This window comes from Micropterus dolomieu, linkage group LG17, assembly GCF_021292245.1.
Source record: "Micropterus dolomieu isolate WLL.071019.BEF.003 ecotype Adirondacks linkage group LG17, ASM2129224v1, whole genome shotgun sequence".
NCBI classification, from domain to species: domain Eukaryota; kingdom Metazoa; phylum Chordata; class Actinopteri; order Centrarchiformes; family Centrarchidae; genus Micropterus; species Micropterus dolomieu.
Window position 1 is genome coordinate 32841144 of NC_060166.1, and position 15752 is coordinate 32856895.

A 15752-nucleotide genomic window follows, 5' to 3' on the forward strand; every position below is an offset into this window, starting at 1 on the left:
TAGTTTGGGACGGTTTGTTAAACAATGACTGAATTGTGGGGAAAAAAACTTTTAACTTCTATTGCTAGCATTCACCAATGGATCCCATTTATTTCAGGTATTATTTAAGCTCTGGTCTTGATTTTTGAGCTACTTACATGACACATACTTTCCTGTTTACTAGCCTGTTGATTTAGCGGAGGGCAGGGCACACAATGACAACTGCTGATATCATCAGACTGGCTGAGTCTTGTGATTGTGAATAAGTTGATAATGTGCACAAACTCAGGCTTGTTTCACAGCACCACACCTCGGGCTCTATGCACTCATGAGCCTCTGGAAATGAGTCTGAACTTTGAAACAATGTTGTGGACAAGAAAGCAACTACATTCCTTCACAGTTTTAAGGTTATGTGGCAGTGCCACAAATGTACCATGCGAAATGTTAGCTAAAGGTAAGGCGCAGACAAGTAATACAGTGTTGGTTAAGAGTTAGGTCCTTTCATGGTGGTGGATCTAGGGCCTATACCATGAAGCAGGAGTTGAGCTTAGCAAGGTAACTTCAGTAACCCTGGATTTTCAGAACCATGACGGTGGTTCACTTCTTACCGGGTAGATTGCCATGGTAACTTATGCTGAACGGTTTACCTGCTCCGAAGCAGGTTATGTTCCAAATAAGAGATCAACTCTATAAAAACACTGCCTACTGACCAATCAGCTCTCTTGGGAAATGACATCCCCATCTGTAGGAGATCCCGTAGACTAGTTTATAGGCTGCTTTTGTATAGTGAGATCACCCTACAGAGACTAATTTGAAGCCTTGTAGGTTACCAGGCCTACTTGTTCTAGGTTTTTAAGATGTGACGGTAGGCTAAGCCTACTTAAACACCACTGCCGTTAAAATAAATGTGTTTCATTTATTTTAAATGCAGCATGTGTGGTTGAATATTATGAGCATATAGTTTGGTAGTCCTATTGAAATTAAGTTTAATATGAATTTATTTTAGGTTAGTAGCTATCTTGTATTATAGAGACTGGTCATGTAGCGTCCCACCTTTTGCGATGTGGGCGCAGGTAATGTGGGGGTGTTTTCAGTAGGCTAAATGATTGATGAATCAATCAATCAATCAACACCTATATGAGCACCTTTTATGGCATAAATGGATTTTTCATTTTGTTGCTTTATGACGTTAATTTAGAACAATGTTTGAAACATTAAATAAATTATTCTAATTTTTGAAGTGACGAGAAGTTCTTAAAAGTGAGTTGGAACGACCACGTATTCCGTGCCCGAGACTTTTAATGTGAAAACACCGTCACTCAGTGGAGCTTAAAGAATAAACCTAATATTTTCATATACGCCATAAGAACACATCACATCAACACATTATTATAGACTACGCCTGTTTTTTTAGGTATTCACACTGTCGGCTATTGTCTGCCTTACTGCATGTGTCAGCTTCTGCTGTGCTAATTAGACTATTTTATTAAACCTTTATTTAACCAGATGATCTCATTGAGATTTAAAACCTCTTTTTCAAGAGAGACCAGGCCAAAATAGCAGCATATTGACAATGCACAGTTACAAATGTGAACACCAAGCACTCACACAACAACAAAGAACATTTAACAAGACTCTTAAGCTACATAAACAAACGACATTAGACTACTTAAAAGTCCAATTTGTACATACCGTAGGTTTATAGGATTTAGTTATTTTTAAAGCAGTGACAACAGTTTATAGCATCTTCTTCCAAGTCTTTCATGTGGTGTTAAAATTCACCAAAAGAGATCAGATTTCTCAACTGCAAATCAGTCAGCAATGTGTTCCAATTGGATGGAGCAGCATAACTAAAGGCCCTCCTACCTAGGTCTGTACGGACTGTAGGTACAGATAACAAATACAAGTTACTGGAGCGCAAATTATAGGAAAGAATGTTGCAAAGATAAGAGGAAAGCATATCCAGCATAGACGTGTAAATAAAAGTAAGTCAATGTATGTGCCTCCTCAATGATAATGTGGGCCAGTTTGTCATTTTGTACAAGGTACAATGGTGTGTAGATGCTTTACATCCAGTCACAAATCTCAATGCACTATGGTAGACGGTATCCAACAAAGATAAACATCAGTCAGGCGCATTTCTATAGAGCAGGTCACTGTAATTGAGTGCAGTGAGAAAGGCTGCAGCAACCAATCTCCTCCTCCTAAAATAAAATCTTGTTTTTAGTTTGAGCTTTTGTACCAGTTTATCAGTTACTATGTCTATTTGTATTACAGTTTGTTCTTCGTTTGTAAAATATGAAGCTCTACTACCAGTAGACTTGTCCATGTTTGCATTTGGTCATCTGCTGCTAACACCACCTCTTTTATGTGAACGGGCTTATGTCTGGATTGGGAAACCTTGGGTTGACTTACTGAGCTGATAACCAGCTTCTTGTGACCGCTTATCCCGATTGTTAGGGTTAGTGAAGCCACATAATGAAAAGATATCCTGGTATGTTGAACTTGCTTTGTGGTACAGGCCCCAGATGTCTTACAATTAAAAAGCACAATCCATGTTGCAAATGTAAACAGAATTGTATTCACACATTGCCAAACAAGCACAAGACTGGAATCTGATAGTTCTTGCCATACAGTTTGAGAATGCTAACACTACACAACAACTGTATGAGTTGAATAATGTTTTATAATGCTGTTAAAGCTGTTTTACATCATTGAGGTTTGTTAATGATAGAACACTTCAATATTTTTGAATGATTATAAGCTCAGAAGCTGATTTTCCCCTCTATAACACAAACTCTTGATCTATACATGTAAATATACCTCATAGTTAAGTGCTGAAATTTAAACAGAGTAGATCATTAAAGCTAGAAGTAATTTCAGTAGCAATTTTTATTATTTATTGGAATTCTCTTTACATCCCGACAGCAATCAATAAAACAAATGGAAGAAATCGGGTATCTGTGGCTGTCGCAGGCCTGTAATACATCCATCCAATCATTTCATTGAGCCCTAATGAGTAAGAGGAGAGCTAGGGTTGAAGTAGTGCGTACTCATGATCTGATGTGAGGCAGGTGAGCCAACTGAGTGGTGCAGAGCTGATTGCTGACAGGCGTTCAGAGGAGCAGAGCCAGGAGCCAGGAAGGGAAACCACACCAACAAACATACACAGGGGAGCACTGGAAATACAGGGAAGGGGAAAACACCAGGGAAAATGCAGGGGTATGGCTGTGGTCATGACAGCATTGGCACATTGGGTGTATGCAGCCAGTCTGGGGAATGGAGAGTATTAGCAAGGTTGTCTGACAGATAGAAGGTTAAAGGAAAGGCAGATGAATAGAGTAGGTGGAGAAGAGGTCACAGAGAAAGGTTGGAGTACTATGCTCACATAAACACACTAGCACAACTACACGCAAACAGAAACACACAGAGCAGGAGTGCTTGCGAGACACAGCTGCTCTCCAAACACCACCATCCATCACCCACTGCAGTGTGACTGCATACGGCGACTGCTTGAAACCCACTCCACCTCACAACCAAAACAACCTGTGAGTGTGAGAGAACGAGACAGGGAGAGAGATTATGTGAGTGAATGAATCTGTTAGCATTCGGTGTGCAGGCTATGGAGGTGAGGGTTATTGGGAGTCATGATGCTTTTCCCTGAGCCCTCTCAGTCTCTCTGTATGTGAAGAGAGGGAGAGTTAGTTAGCAGGAGGGGGCACCAATGGTCGAAGACATATTCACATCCATTTACTTAAGGAAAAGTAGCAATAAAACAATGTAAAATTACTCTGTTACGAAGTATGTTGTGCATTCAAAATGTTACCTATCTAAAAGTACCGTAAAGAAGTATTTGCAAAATCCACAGCAATAGTGAAAGCACTTGCGCAAAATTGCCACTTTCAAGGCATTATGTTATTCAGTTGGGTTGGGCTATTCTATTACTGTATTTAAATGCATACAGCTAGTCAGCAAGGAGCTCATTTTAACTACTTAGGCGGGCTATAACAGTGCAGCATATTTTATAAGATCATATCTTAAACATATCTTAAAATCTTAATCTGAAAAGCAACTAATAGTTGTCAAATAAATTGAATAAAAAATACAGTAACCTCTAAAAATGTAGTGAATTAGATGTAGTAAAAGGAGTATGAATTGAGTGCTTAGTCTTAAAATATTAGAAAAGGGTCTATCACAATTTCAACCTTTTCAGAACTAATGATAACATTGAAAACTGTATCTAAGATAGAACTTGAGGTAATGTACTTAGTTACCAGTGGTGGGCACAAACAGAGAAACAGGAGAACGACGGTCTGAAGGGTTGAGGGGGGTTGTGTGAGGGAGGTGTTACTGTATCTCTTGGGCGGAGATGAGAAGCAGCTGCTGAGTCCTCTGCTATTTCCAGCTCTCTTCTTCCTATCCTACCCTCTCATTTTCCAAAACACCGCTTTTTCACCCTCTGCCTCGCCTCGCTCATATTTAGTGCTCCAGCAGCTCTGTCTCAGGCCGAGGTCACGGCAAACCACTAAATGAGCAGTTATAGGACAGCTCCAAGCCCATGTCATGAAACCTCTAGACCCTCATTTGTGTGATTTAAGTCCGCCCCTTCCTCAGCTGCACTGATCTGGACTTTGTCTTACACCTTCTATTCATCCCTCCCTCGCTTCCTTTCTCTCTAGCTTTAAGTCTGTTTCTGATGGCAGTATTTCTACCTGAGAACCCCATCACATTGCCAGCCTATCAGCAGTCGCAGTCCTTTCTAATCTTTCTTATGACCCCTGCACCATATGCTTACACGCACATAGTTTTCCACCTGAAACTGTTAGGTATTCACAAGAGGCCTTTCATCTCTTTTATTTCCCCCAGATGTGCTTTCTGTCAGCTCGTCTATGAATAAAACAGTTATTTAATTCATCAGGCAAATGAAATCATTGACTCGCAGGATGTGTCTGGACCACCTTAAAAGAGACAGTGTGAAACCTGATTTTCTAACCTGCCATTTTGATCACAGAGTTACAGCTATTGAAGAGGGATGAATCCCTCTCGGCTTCAGGTGCACCGACAGATGTTCAAGTGTCAAATGCCCTTTCTGTTATACCGCTGTAATGAAATGTAAAGGCAACTATGAATTATTGAATTATGCCCCTTTTTCTCTCAACTCGTCTGCTATTCCTTTTTTCAGTCTCACTAGGCGATTTGTTGATTCCCTGGCAGTGTTGTTGAACAGTGACCAGTGATGAGTGATATTTTTTTGGGGGGGGGTGCAGAGGAGGACAGATTGTTAGTGTGACTAACAGGCATATCGCTCCTGTGATTTGCTGTTACAGTGGGCGAGTTTGTGAGTGACGTGCTTCTGGTTCCAGAGAAGTGCAAGTTCTTCCACAAGGAGCGTATGGACATGTGCGTCAGCCATCAGCAGTGGCACGGCGTGGCCAAAGAGGTAAGGAAGGAATTACTTCATAGGAAACCGTGGGAGGTCATATCTCAGAGATTGCAGAGCAATGGAAAGAAACAGACCTGTAGGAAGAAGACATCTTAGACCTCAACTTAACTTATAGAAGAAATTAAACTAAACACATTTTTAGTCTATTCTGCTTGTCATACTGGTCACACTTTAATTACTTTCCAGTCTTCCATCTTCCCTCCCTAATATCTTTCCACCTGTCTCTGTGAGTCTCTGAGACCCTGTGATCACAGGCTGACCAAGAGCCCTCAAATTTCAGCTCCTAATCAGATTAGTGTTGTGGCTGTAATGCAGCTAATCCCCCTGGGCTGCTCCAGAGCTGGCCCTTGGGTATGAGCAGCAGCTCGCTGAGCCCATCAACTGTCTGCTCTTGTTTCTCCGTGCCTCATGCTTCCTGACTCTTACTCTTCTCTGACATGTATTACGGATGCCTTAACCAGAGTATCATCTGCAGCCTTGAAGCCTTAGATAGTGTGACATCCAGACGCAAAAATGGCCTACAGTTGATAATACATTTGTTAAAGAATCTGGGTAATAAAAATTATTCAAAAACAATCTCAGCTCCTTCACCAACTGATGTTCTTAAGCAGGGCAGCTAATCCTTGACTTCTCAAGTGGAGTTTCTCAGCAGCTATCAGTTAGACTGAAGTTGTACTTTGTACCTCCTAGCTGCTTTATGAAGCACAGCATTGCTGAAAAATAGCACACCAGTAAAAGGACGACATGACTTTTTTGGAAGTGTGGCCCATTAATCAATTTAGTCAGTATGTGGCAAGAGAACTAGCTCTAAAATCAGTATGTCTATATTCTGTTGGTGGATAGATTTGTTACTGTGTCAGGTAACCGCAAGGGACTAGCACTATACTAGAAGTCATAAAATATAAAGTAGTAAAATCAAGGATAAAGAATGCTGAGTTAGCATAAGACCTCTGCAAGACACGATAAGTGAGCAATGTTTAAATATTACAAAAATGCTTGTTATTTATATTTTTAAAATGCAAGTAACTTGAGGAGAGCATGCATAGATGTAATGTAACATTGACTAAAAGCTGTTGGCTCAACAAATGTGTTAGATAATGCAACAGTATCACTTGCAATAACATTAATAACTAGGACATGTAAAGCTATTTGGAGATGAAAAAACTCGCTATAACAGGATAACAAATTTGTTTAAAAAAAATTAAAAGATACTGTTTGAATATAAAAATTAACAATATAGGATATACAGATCCAATTATATTATGAGAATGAGCCAAAGCAGTCATGAGAGGTAATATAATTTAATTTTCATCTGCGGGAAAAAGGCAGAAGAGGAAAACAACAAAAACTGTTATAACAGCAAATAAAACTAATGGAAGATAAACACAGGAAAAATAGTAGCAGTGAAGATGAAATTACTCCTCTCCCATCCCCAATACCAATGCCAAAATGGTTTCTCTTAAAATTAAGGTCTATATTTGATGTCAGTTACAGCAGAGGGTGGCCAAACAACGGAAATATTTGCGTCATTTGTTGGTTTGATTATATATTTGTTTTTGTCTTTCTTTCAAAATCTTAGAATTCACAAGTACTTATTATTTTAAATAATATTTTTTTTAAAAAATGTGATCTGAATATTATAAAAAAGATGACTGAAAATATGAAAACCCTGGTAAAAATTTGACTTAAATAACATTCTGTGGTTGAATGATTGTTTTGTATTTGAATTGCTTAGAGGTACAAGGAGAGATCAGTCACTGTAAACAATAAAATAAAAAAATACGTAAATCTACGTATTCCCTCATTTTCAAAGATCTGGGGTATTTTTGGTCTCAAATTTATTAAAGAGAAACCAAGAGCCTTACTGCAGCATATCAACACTATCATGAGACTGATTTAATTTAACTTCCACGGTGTCCTCCCACCGTAACTCACACCCTCCTCCAGCTGGCATGGGCTTCATTGTTGATGTTGTCCTTTAACTTTCCCTTGAAGAGTAAAGGTTAAACAAATATCACCTTGTCAAAGAAAGTTGATACATTAAAGTAGTGGGAGGCCCAGAAGCCACAGCTGCATCATCAGTTAAGAGCCCTGTGCAGTGTTCATTCAGGATCACTAGCTCACTTCTTCTACCCTGTCAGGCCTGTGCCAAGAGCTCCATGGTGCTACACAGCTACGGCATGCTGCTGCCCTGCGGCATTGATAAGTTCCACGGCACAGAGTACGTGTGCTGCCCCTCCTCTCGCACCGGGGAGTCCGCTCCACCTTCCCTGCCTTCCCAGGAGGACGACGAAGACGAGGAGATAGAGGATGAGGAGATTGACGAGGCCGACCTGGTTGAGGAGGAGGACAGGTGAGCAGTTGTGAAGCGGGTGGGCAGTGTTTCTGTATGTGTGTGGTTGTGTTCAGGACGTGTTTGAAATATAGCGAGCATAATCTCTGCTCTCTTGCAAAGGGCAGGTCTTACTGGCCATCTGGATGAATTAAAGTGTTGTGACACTGACCTATGGCAGCTGCTCTGCCTTGTTTGATAAATCACTCCTCTTCCTGGCTTCTACCCCTTTCACTCAATCACCTCCGCCCCCCTCCCCTCCTTAGTGAGACACCAGCTGACGAGCAGCCCACACAAAAGGAGGAGCCAGTGGACGAGGACGAAGAGGAGGAGGAGGAGGAGGAGGAGGAAGAGTACCACTATGTCTATGAGGACGAGGAGGCAGATAAAGAGGAGGAGGATGAAAAGAAAGAGAGCAGCAGAATGCCAGAGAGCCAAGATGAGGACAAGACTCTGCAGGAAGTGAAAGGTTTGTAATGAGTTGTTTTAAATTATAATGTACCATCCTTCCTTCTCTCTCTCTCTCTCTCTCTCCCCTTATTGGCACTTTGCCTACCACTTAGAGATAATCAAACCTTTTTAGCTAAACTATATTATTTTTAAACTATAGGCAGTTATACTTAAATCTTTGCCACACTATAATTAGATAGAAGTGTTTGCATCAGCAAATCCCCTTTTCTTCAGCTGACAGAAGACACTGTGATGTACTCCTCTGCTTTATCAGAGTTCAAAGGACAAAACATCCTGCCTTATTTTTAGCCAAATCCTGCTCATTGCTTACAAAAGGAGTTGCTCCACTATCTTTATTGTTTAGTTTTGTTCTTAATCATATTTGTAGACGTGGCAGTGGTGTGTTTGATGGTAGTTTTGTGTTTATAATTGAGACTGGAATTGAGTGCTGCCCCTAGTGGTCGGATGATCTAACAAGCTGTCCCCTGGCAGCGGTTTGCACCCTGGAGGCTGAGACCGGCCCCTGCCGTGCCTCCATGCCCCGCTGGCACTTCGACGTGAGCCAGAGGAAGTGTGTACGCTTCATATACGGGGGCTGTGCTGGCAACCGCAACAATTTCGACTCAGAGGAGTACTGCATGGCCGTATGCAAGCGCCTGAGTAAGTCTCACCTGATAGAGGCTGGTTTGACAACACCCCTCCCTCTCTCTCTGTTTTCGTCTTTGCTGCAGACACTTTATTAAAACTCTCACGCTGAAAACACTTTAGGGTAATATAGGTTTGGTCTGTCATTGGTTTACAAGCAGAACAACTGTTCTGCCAGCAGCTGTCACTCATCAAATTACTACAGTTGCTACCTTTTTCACCTCAACCACAACAATCACAACAATTGAATTCACTCAACATCCCTCTCTTTAATTTTATTATTCCACTGATATTTCAATTGCTGCAACTAATGACAATAACTGTTTAGGTTAGAAAAACTCAAAAGCAGTTCATCCAAATATACTTAATTTACAGTTATTTAAATCAAAGATTAAATCTTTATATTTAAGATGCTGGAAGCAGATTTCGTTTGGTCTGCTTGATGAATAACTTGCTGATTAATTTTCTGTCAAAAGATTAATCAATTAACAGTTTCAGCACTATATCACTGAATAAAATATAACTTAGCATCCAGTTCTTCACTAATAAATAGTCTATTTGTACATAATAGATCTTAGATCTTAATGTTTTCATTTATGGAACACATTGGTTCATTAGTTTTGGATGATGCTCTACTAAATTAGAACTGTTGAAATATTCAATATTAACAATATCAGACAAATTAAGCTTATATCAAGTTTTTTTTTTAATTAAAAAAACTTAAATAAAATAAAATATTGGACACTATCTGAACTATCTGGACTAACTTATATTTGAAAGAACAGTTTGTTCACTCCAGGACTATCAGGTGTCAGTAGTTAATTTGTTTGTGGCTCAAATCTTGGTACAGTACAGAAAGCTGCCATTGAATGCTTGCTCAGATTCATATTGTTTGTTACTTATTATTTGATCAGATTTTCTGATTTAAACATATTTTTGCCATGCATACCCATGTTTAGACAACCCTGAACATTTTAGAAATGTGGCTTCTTTTGTTAAATGAAGAAAAAGCTTTTGTAAAAAATATTTTTTTATTTTACTCAAGGTAATATATCAAAAAAAGTAGGATTTTGGTATTGGGACTGAAACTGTGGTATCGTATCTGGTATTGAAGAATTTCAAATAACACCCAAATAAAATTTTACTACAGGTCAAGCACCTTCCAAGTAAATTTTTAATTTCAAGTAATAACTAAATACCAATACTAAATATCAAATCACAAAACAAGACATTCTTCTCTTTTCTTAATTTAGTGTTCATAGATATGCATGCATCACACTTTCAAGAGTTTTCTTTCTTCTTTGTGTGCCTGCCATTTGTTCATGTGTCTGTCTGTCTGCCTGTAAACAACTTGTCTGTCTGCTCACAAAGCACTGCCACTACTTTTGCTAGACCCACCTGCACATCGTCAATAAGCACAACGTCAACACGCACGTTTTTTTTGCACCTTACAATGACTCACCTTTCATCAGTTCAGACACAATTCATGAACATAATCAATTGAATTGTTATTTTGCATTTCAGAATTTAATTATTTTTGGAGCTTGAGCAGTAAAGTTCATAACAGGAATTGTCCGTTAACCCGTGCCTCCTGTTTTTGATGGTGAGGTGAAACGATGAGGTCTCTTCCTGTTTGCGAGCCCGGAGCGTTATTGTTTTGCGACCTACAGTGGTGCAGGGAGTGAGTTTTGCGTGACTGTATAGCGTGGAACCCAGAACAGAGCCCTCTGGCCTCGCCCCAGATGACCCAGACGTCAAACACAGAGATATTTCCATTAGTGTTGGAGACGCGACCTGTCAGCAGAAAGCCGATGGGAAGATGAAAGGAATTCAAAAGGAAAGACTGTCAGATTCTCTCACATTTATCAGAGTTACTGAGGGTGGAAGAACGCCAATGAGAGGAGTGCTTCTGTGAGGATTTTTGTCCAACTTCAATCTGCATTCCACTTTCAACTCTTTCTCTCTCTTTCTTTCTCTGCCCAGTTGTCTGTCTGTCTTTGTCTTTCTGCCTACTTATGTCTGCCTAGATCTGCCTGTCTGTCTGTTTCTGTGTTTGTCTGCCTGCCTGGTTGTCAGTTTGCAGCCCTGTCCACTCACCATCTGTTTCCGGAATTTGCAGCCATGCCACCAACTCCACAGCCCACTGATGATGTGGACATCTACTTTGAGACACCGGCCGACGACAAGGAGCACAGTCGCTTCCAGAGGGCCAAGGAGCAGCTGGAGATCAGGCACCGCAACCGCATGGAGAGGGTGAGTTTCCAGGTCGAGTCAGGACACCACTTCCCTAATTAAATATCTATTTTTCTCTTGTCTATATTTATCTGTGGTATTGACCAATACCAGATAATCACAGAATATTTGACAGGTGCAGAATTTTCTTTAACACAGAAGCTGTTTTAGGTCATCTGACCAAAAATCTTTCTTTTCAAGATCTCAAATAAGAACAACTATTAACTTTCTGTAGATTAAGAAAGAAAAAAATTCCTCTTCAGCTTGTTGGGGAGCAGCCTAGAGTAGCTGATTCCCGAGAGAATTCAGGCCAGAAGATGTGCAAAGCGGTTGACTCGCTTTGAAGATTTTAATGCAAGAAAATGGCATGGAGCAAGGCCATACTTTAAGGGTCTCTTTTCTTTGTGCAATGAAAAACTTTGTTTTGCCATCTATATTTACTTTTACATTTACTTTAAGTGAACAAGTACAGTTAGGCCACCTTGCATTTCATTTCCTTCTCTCTCTGTGTCTCTCTCCCTCTAGGTAAGAAAAGAGTGGGAAGAGGCTGATCGCCAGGCTAAGAACTTGCCCAAGGCTGAGAGGCAGACATTGATCCAGGTAAGACACTGATCCTTTCCCCTGGGAGTCCCCCCTTTGTCCCTTTGTTTGGGTGAGATACGACGGCTTACTTGCCCAGGGTCCCTCTCTCCCTGTGTCATTAAATATCCCTTTTCCCTGGCTGCTCTATCTTTATCACTCTAAGGCTAAATTGGGGCACTGTCTGAATGGGGAGACTTGTAAATGAGTCCCTAACTCACTTGACAATCCTGAGAGGCGCACGAGTGAAAAAGAGAGCTTTTTTTTCACAATTTTTGTAGAACAAGTTAAAAGAGCTCTGTGGTGTTATACAGTTTAAGATGCATACACATATTTATATATATTTCTGCTTTTGTTTATAGCACTTCCAAGCCATGGTGGAGTCACTGGAGGAGGAGGCAGCCAGCGAGAAGCAGCAGCTGGTAGAGACTCACCTCGCCCGGGTGGAGGCCATGCTGAATGACCGGCGCCGTCTGGCCCTGGAGAACTACCTGGCTGCCCTGCAGGCCGATCCCCCCAGGGTAAACACCACACACTGGCCTCTGAGAGCATCTTTTATCCTCTCCTCACTTCTCTCCATCTGTCTACTGCTTTTTCCATACCTCAAATTCACACACACACATTTCTGTCAAACCACACTGAGCCTTACTCTACTTACGGCCTGTGGCTAATCTCATATCCTGTCAAAAGACCCTCTGCCAACTTGCAATTCAGCAGGAGGAGAATGGATTACTGCAGCCAGAAAAACACACATCCCAAAATCCTCCATGAGCACAAAGTCAATCACATTTGAACCTACAGCTATAATCTCTGTGTCGTGTTTTTATAAATTCCTTTTTATCTAATAGTCTTTTGATCCTTTTGCCAGTACACAGTTTGTTACTCAGCTGCAAGGTGCTGGTCGTCTGGCTAACCACCAGTGTTGCGCTTGTTACCCAAAAAGGAATTAATTAAATATTTCTATTTTGTATCATTTCAAATAAGGATGTTGCCTGACTTGAGAGCAGTAATTTCTTATCCTGCTTCAGTTACTCCTCCAAAATTGGTAATTGCATCATCTGTGGTGTGATGCTATTTCAGTAGGTGTTGCGGAAGATGTTATGTCATGTTATTTTATCTCATGATATATGCATTGGATTCTTTTGAACCTCACATTTGACATCAACGTTCCTGTCATCCTGCTCAGATATATGAAGGTGGAGGAAAGAGATTTATTTATTTCTTTTTCATTAGTAGCTCAAAGTGCGTTCATGTATAATGAGAGGCTCACTACAAAGTGGGTTTAGTCATACTGTTTCATCATTTTGAGGTTTAAATTTAATACAAATTAAATAAAAATGTATCTGATGAAAACTGAATCTTTTGAATGAAAAAAATATACTATAACTATAACATTTGAGAAGAAATACAATTGATTGATACCACTTCAGAGAAGATATTGATGTCATGTCACTTATATCCACACAAGACAGGAATATTGCATCATACTGATACATCTAAGTGTCATTATTACACATAAGTAGTTATGAGGCAGTGTTTTACTACACAACACTACTAACCACCCCTCTTCTTCCGACTCTGTGTCCCTCTTAGCCCCACCGCATCCTGCAAGCCCTGAGAAGGTACGTCCGCGCTGAGAACAAGGACCGCCAGCACACCATCCGTCACTACCAGCACGTCCTGGCTGTGGATCCTGAGAAGGCTGCTCAAATGAAGTCACAGGTCAGTTTTTTTTAATTCACAGTGCCCAAGGGTACAAAATATTCCATTAACAATTACGTAAAACAGAAGAAAGCATCAAATGTTTGGCATCTTTGTTTCTGCTAACTATGTAGTCCTTTAGGTCAGTATAGTTAAATCTGGTTAATTAGTACCTGCCAATAATTTGAGGTTTTGCATCCTCTCTGAGCTAGTTTTCACCAATGAAGACTGTATTAGAGGCTGTGTCAGTACATCTGAAACCTCAAGCCGAGCCGCTCCAAGATCTCACTCTTCCTATTCCTGCTCAGACAGGGGAAGGATAATGATGTCTCAGCCTGCTCCTCTCTGCCCTGTTTCTAAGTGTGTAGGAGGTAGAAAGAGTGTGTGTTTCTCTGAGTTGAAACCCAGGAGGAGTGAGTAGGCTTTTTTGACTGGTTGGAGGGCGGGTGTTTCATTCACTTAAGCCTCAGCCGAAGATTAACATTGCGCAGGTCTTGTGTAATGCTGGACTCTGAGCCGCTGCACAGGGATTTGGCTGGAAGCTCCTCTGTTAGATGTACTTGCCTGTGTGTGTCAGTGCCCTTCGACACCATTTATAGTTCCACTACTGTTACAGATAACACAACAGATGGATAAAAACAACATAGTGCGGAGGATAAAAAAGACAGGAGAGTTACTATTTAGATGAATTGTGGGATCTGGGAGGTGGTAAGCCTCTGTGCTCAGTCATGGGAAGCCTATCTGTATTGTTGTGCTCTAACAGTGTTTATTTTATCAAGCCTAGTTCCTGTGTTCTTCTTCAGTTAGCCAATCCTATGACAAGGTAAAAGCTGCATTTTCAGTTTTTGTAACTCTTCTTGTTTGTGGATTTGACATGTGACCTAAAAATGCATTACAATAGAATGTTGTGCTTTTATATAACCGTGTTATGTGACTTTCTGGTGTCACGATTATTCTCTTTTTATAAAAGCCTCACCTATCTATCTTAGGAGAGGTTGCATGATGCATCAAAATCTCCACTCCAACACTGGGACATGTAATTGTCATAATGATTTTTTTTGTCAAACATCAGGAAGATGCCACAGGGGCTGCAAAATGCCTTTCAATGGTAAAGGTGCATTATTGCCATCTGTTGCTGGCTCTGGTGCACTGCAGCCATGTGTTGGAAGATTAAAACAGTCAATCATCATAGTGGGACATAAACACCAGTTACCTGCCAAGAATTGGTCAGATTTGTCAGTAGCTGGTAGCTTTTCATATTCTGCCAACCACCTTGGCAGCAGAAATGTGGAAATATTTCCCCTCTTTAAACATCATATTGCTGGTAGAAAGAGTGAAGGCAACTGGAAAAATTTGGAATAGAAAAACATTTCTTTCTGTTCAATCAAAAGAGTTTTGTTTTGTTTTTTTACCCAAACTGTGATATAGTGGTGATCATTGCTGCTGACAGGCAGTAGATCCTGTCAGGTCAGTTCAGAGTTTCAAAACTGATTTGAATATTACATGAAGCAACTTGTTTCATGTCTGCGTGTTGGCTTGCTGTGAGCGAGTCTGAGTTCATCAAAATATGCTCTCTACCAGAAAACACATTTCTGCTATTTCTGGGACAGTTCTGTTTAAATTTGTGAACATGAACGACTCTCTACCTTCAGAATATTTATATTCTGGGAGGAGAACAGCTACTAAATAACATTGTATAGTTATTTATTAAATTTGATTACCTTTTAAAGTCTGCTTCACTACAAAAACTAAAATCTAAGTAAGATTAATTATCTTAATTGAAAGCAAAATATACTTGTTTTTTGTCTGACAAGATATTTCTTCTTACCAGGCGGCTTTTATATTATGAGAATTTCACTTGTTTTTTTGTCCTTAAGTAGCAAGTGAAATATTCTTGTTCTGTTGGCAGATAGTTTTGCTTATTTTAATTAATATTTCCCCCATTTTAATGCTTTTTTCCCCTTGTTTTTGAGAGCTCACTTTTTGCAGTGTTGGATATGAGTATTGATTAGTCCAAAAAATTTAATTTAATTAATTTATCTTATTAGTTGTTGTATCTTCTTCATCTTCTTTGCCTTTATCTTCATCTGCTTGTTTGGTTTGTATTTTCTCTTCATGCTGACAACTGTTTCTGAAGACAAATTTTAATATTCTCATCTGCATTATCGTAGCATCCTATTTTCTGCTGAACATAGCTTCACCAAAACTGTAATCTGTCATTCTATTAGGTGACAAAGCTCATCAGTTACAATAAACTTAAGATAATTTCAGGGGGATTTTCTGGGATATGGGTATATTTTCTGGTTTATTAATGTTAGCTTTTGTTTAAATACTGTTGAGATGAACAATTTAAACTAATAGTTGGCAAATCACTCTGTAATTAGTTGTCAC

At 40.0% G+C, this 15752-nt stretch overlaps 1 protein-coding gene across 2 annotated transcripts in view; it reads left to right on the plus strand.

Annotated features, from left to right (window-relative positions):
- Nucleotides 1-15752, plus strand: part of aplp2 (amyloid beta (A4) precursor-like protein 2) — a 53750-nt gene that overhangs the window by 28924 nt on the left and 9074 nt on the right. The window contains exons 4-11 of one of the 2 annotated variants that reach the window (XM_046074491.1): nucleotides 5307-5419; nucleotides 7564-7775; nucleotides 8021-8223; nucleotides 8697-8864; nucleotides 10969-11102; nucleotides 11607-11681; nucleotides 12023-12181; nucleotides 13254-13382. In XM_046074491.1, the coding sequence (XP_045930447.1) occupies nucleotides 5307-5419; nucleotides 7564-7775; nucleotides 8021-8223; nucleotides 8697-8864; nucleotides 10969-11102; nucleotides 11607-11681; nucleotides 12023-12181; nucleotides 13254-13382 (1193 nt within the window). The remainder of the gene's footprint in view (nucleotides 1-5306; nucleotides 5420-7563; nucleotides 7776-8020; nucleotides 8224-8696; nucleotides 8865-10968; nucleotides 11103-11606; nucleotides 11682-12022; nucleotides 12182-13253; nucleotides 13383-15752) is intronic. The other variant, XM_046074493.1, reaches the window with a different exon arrangement.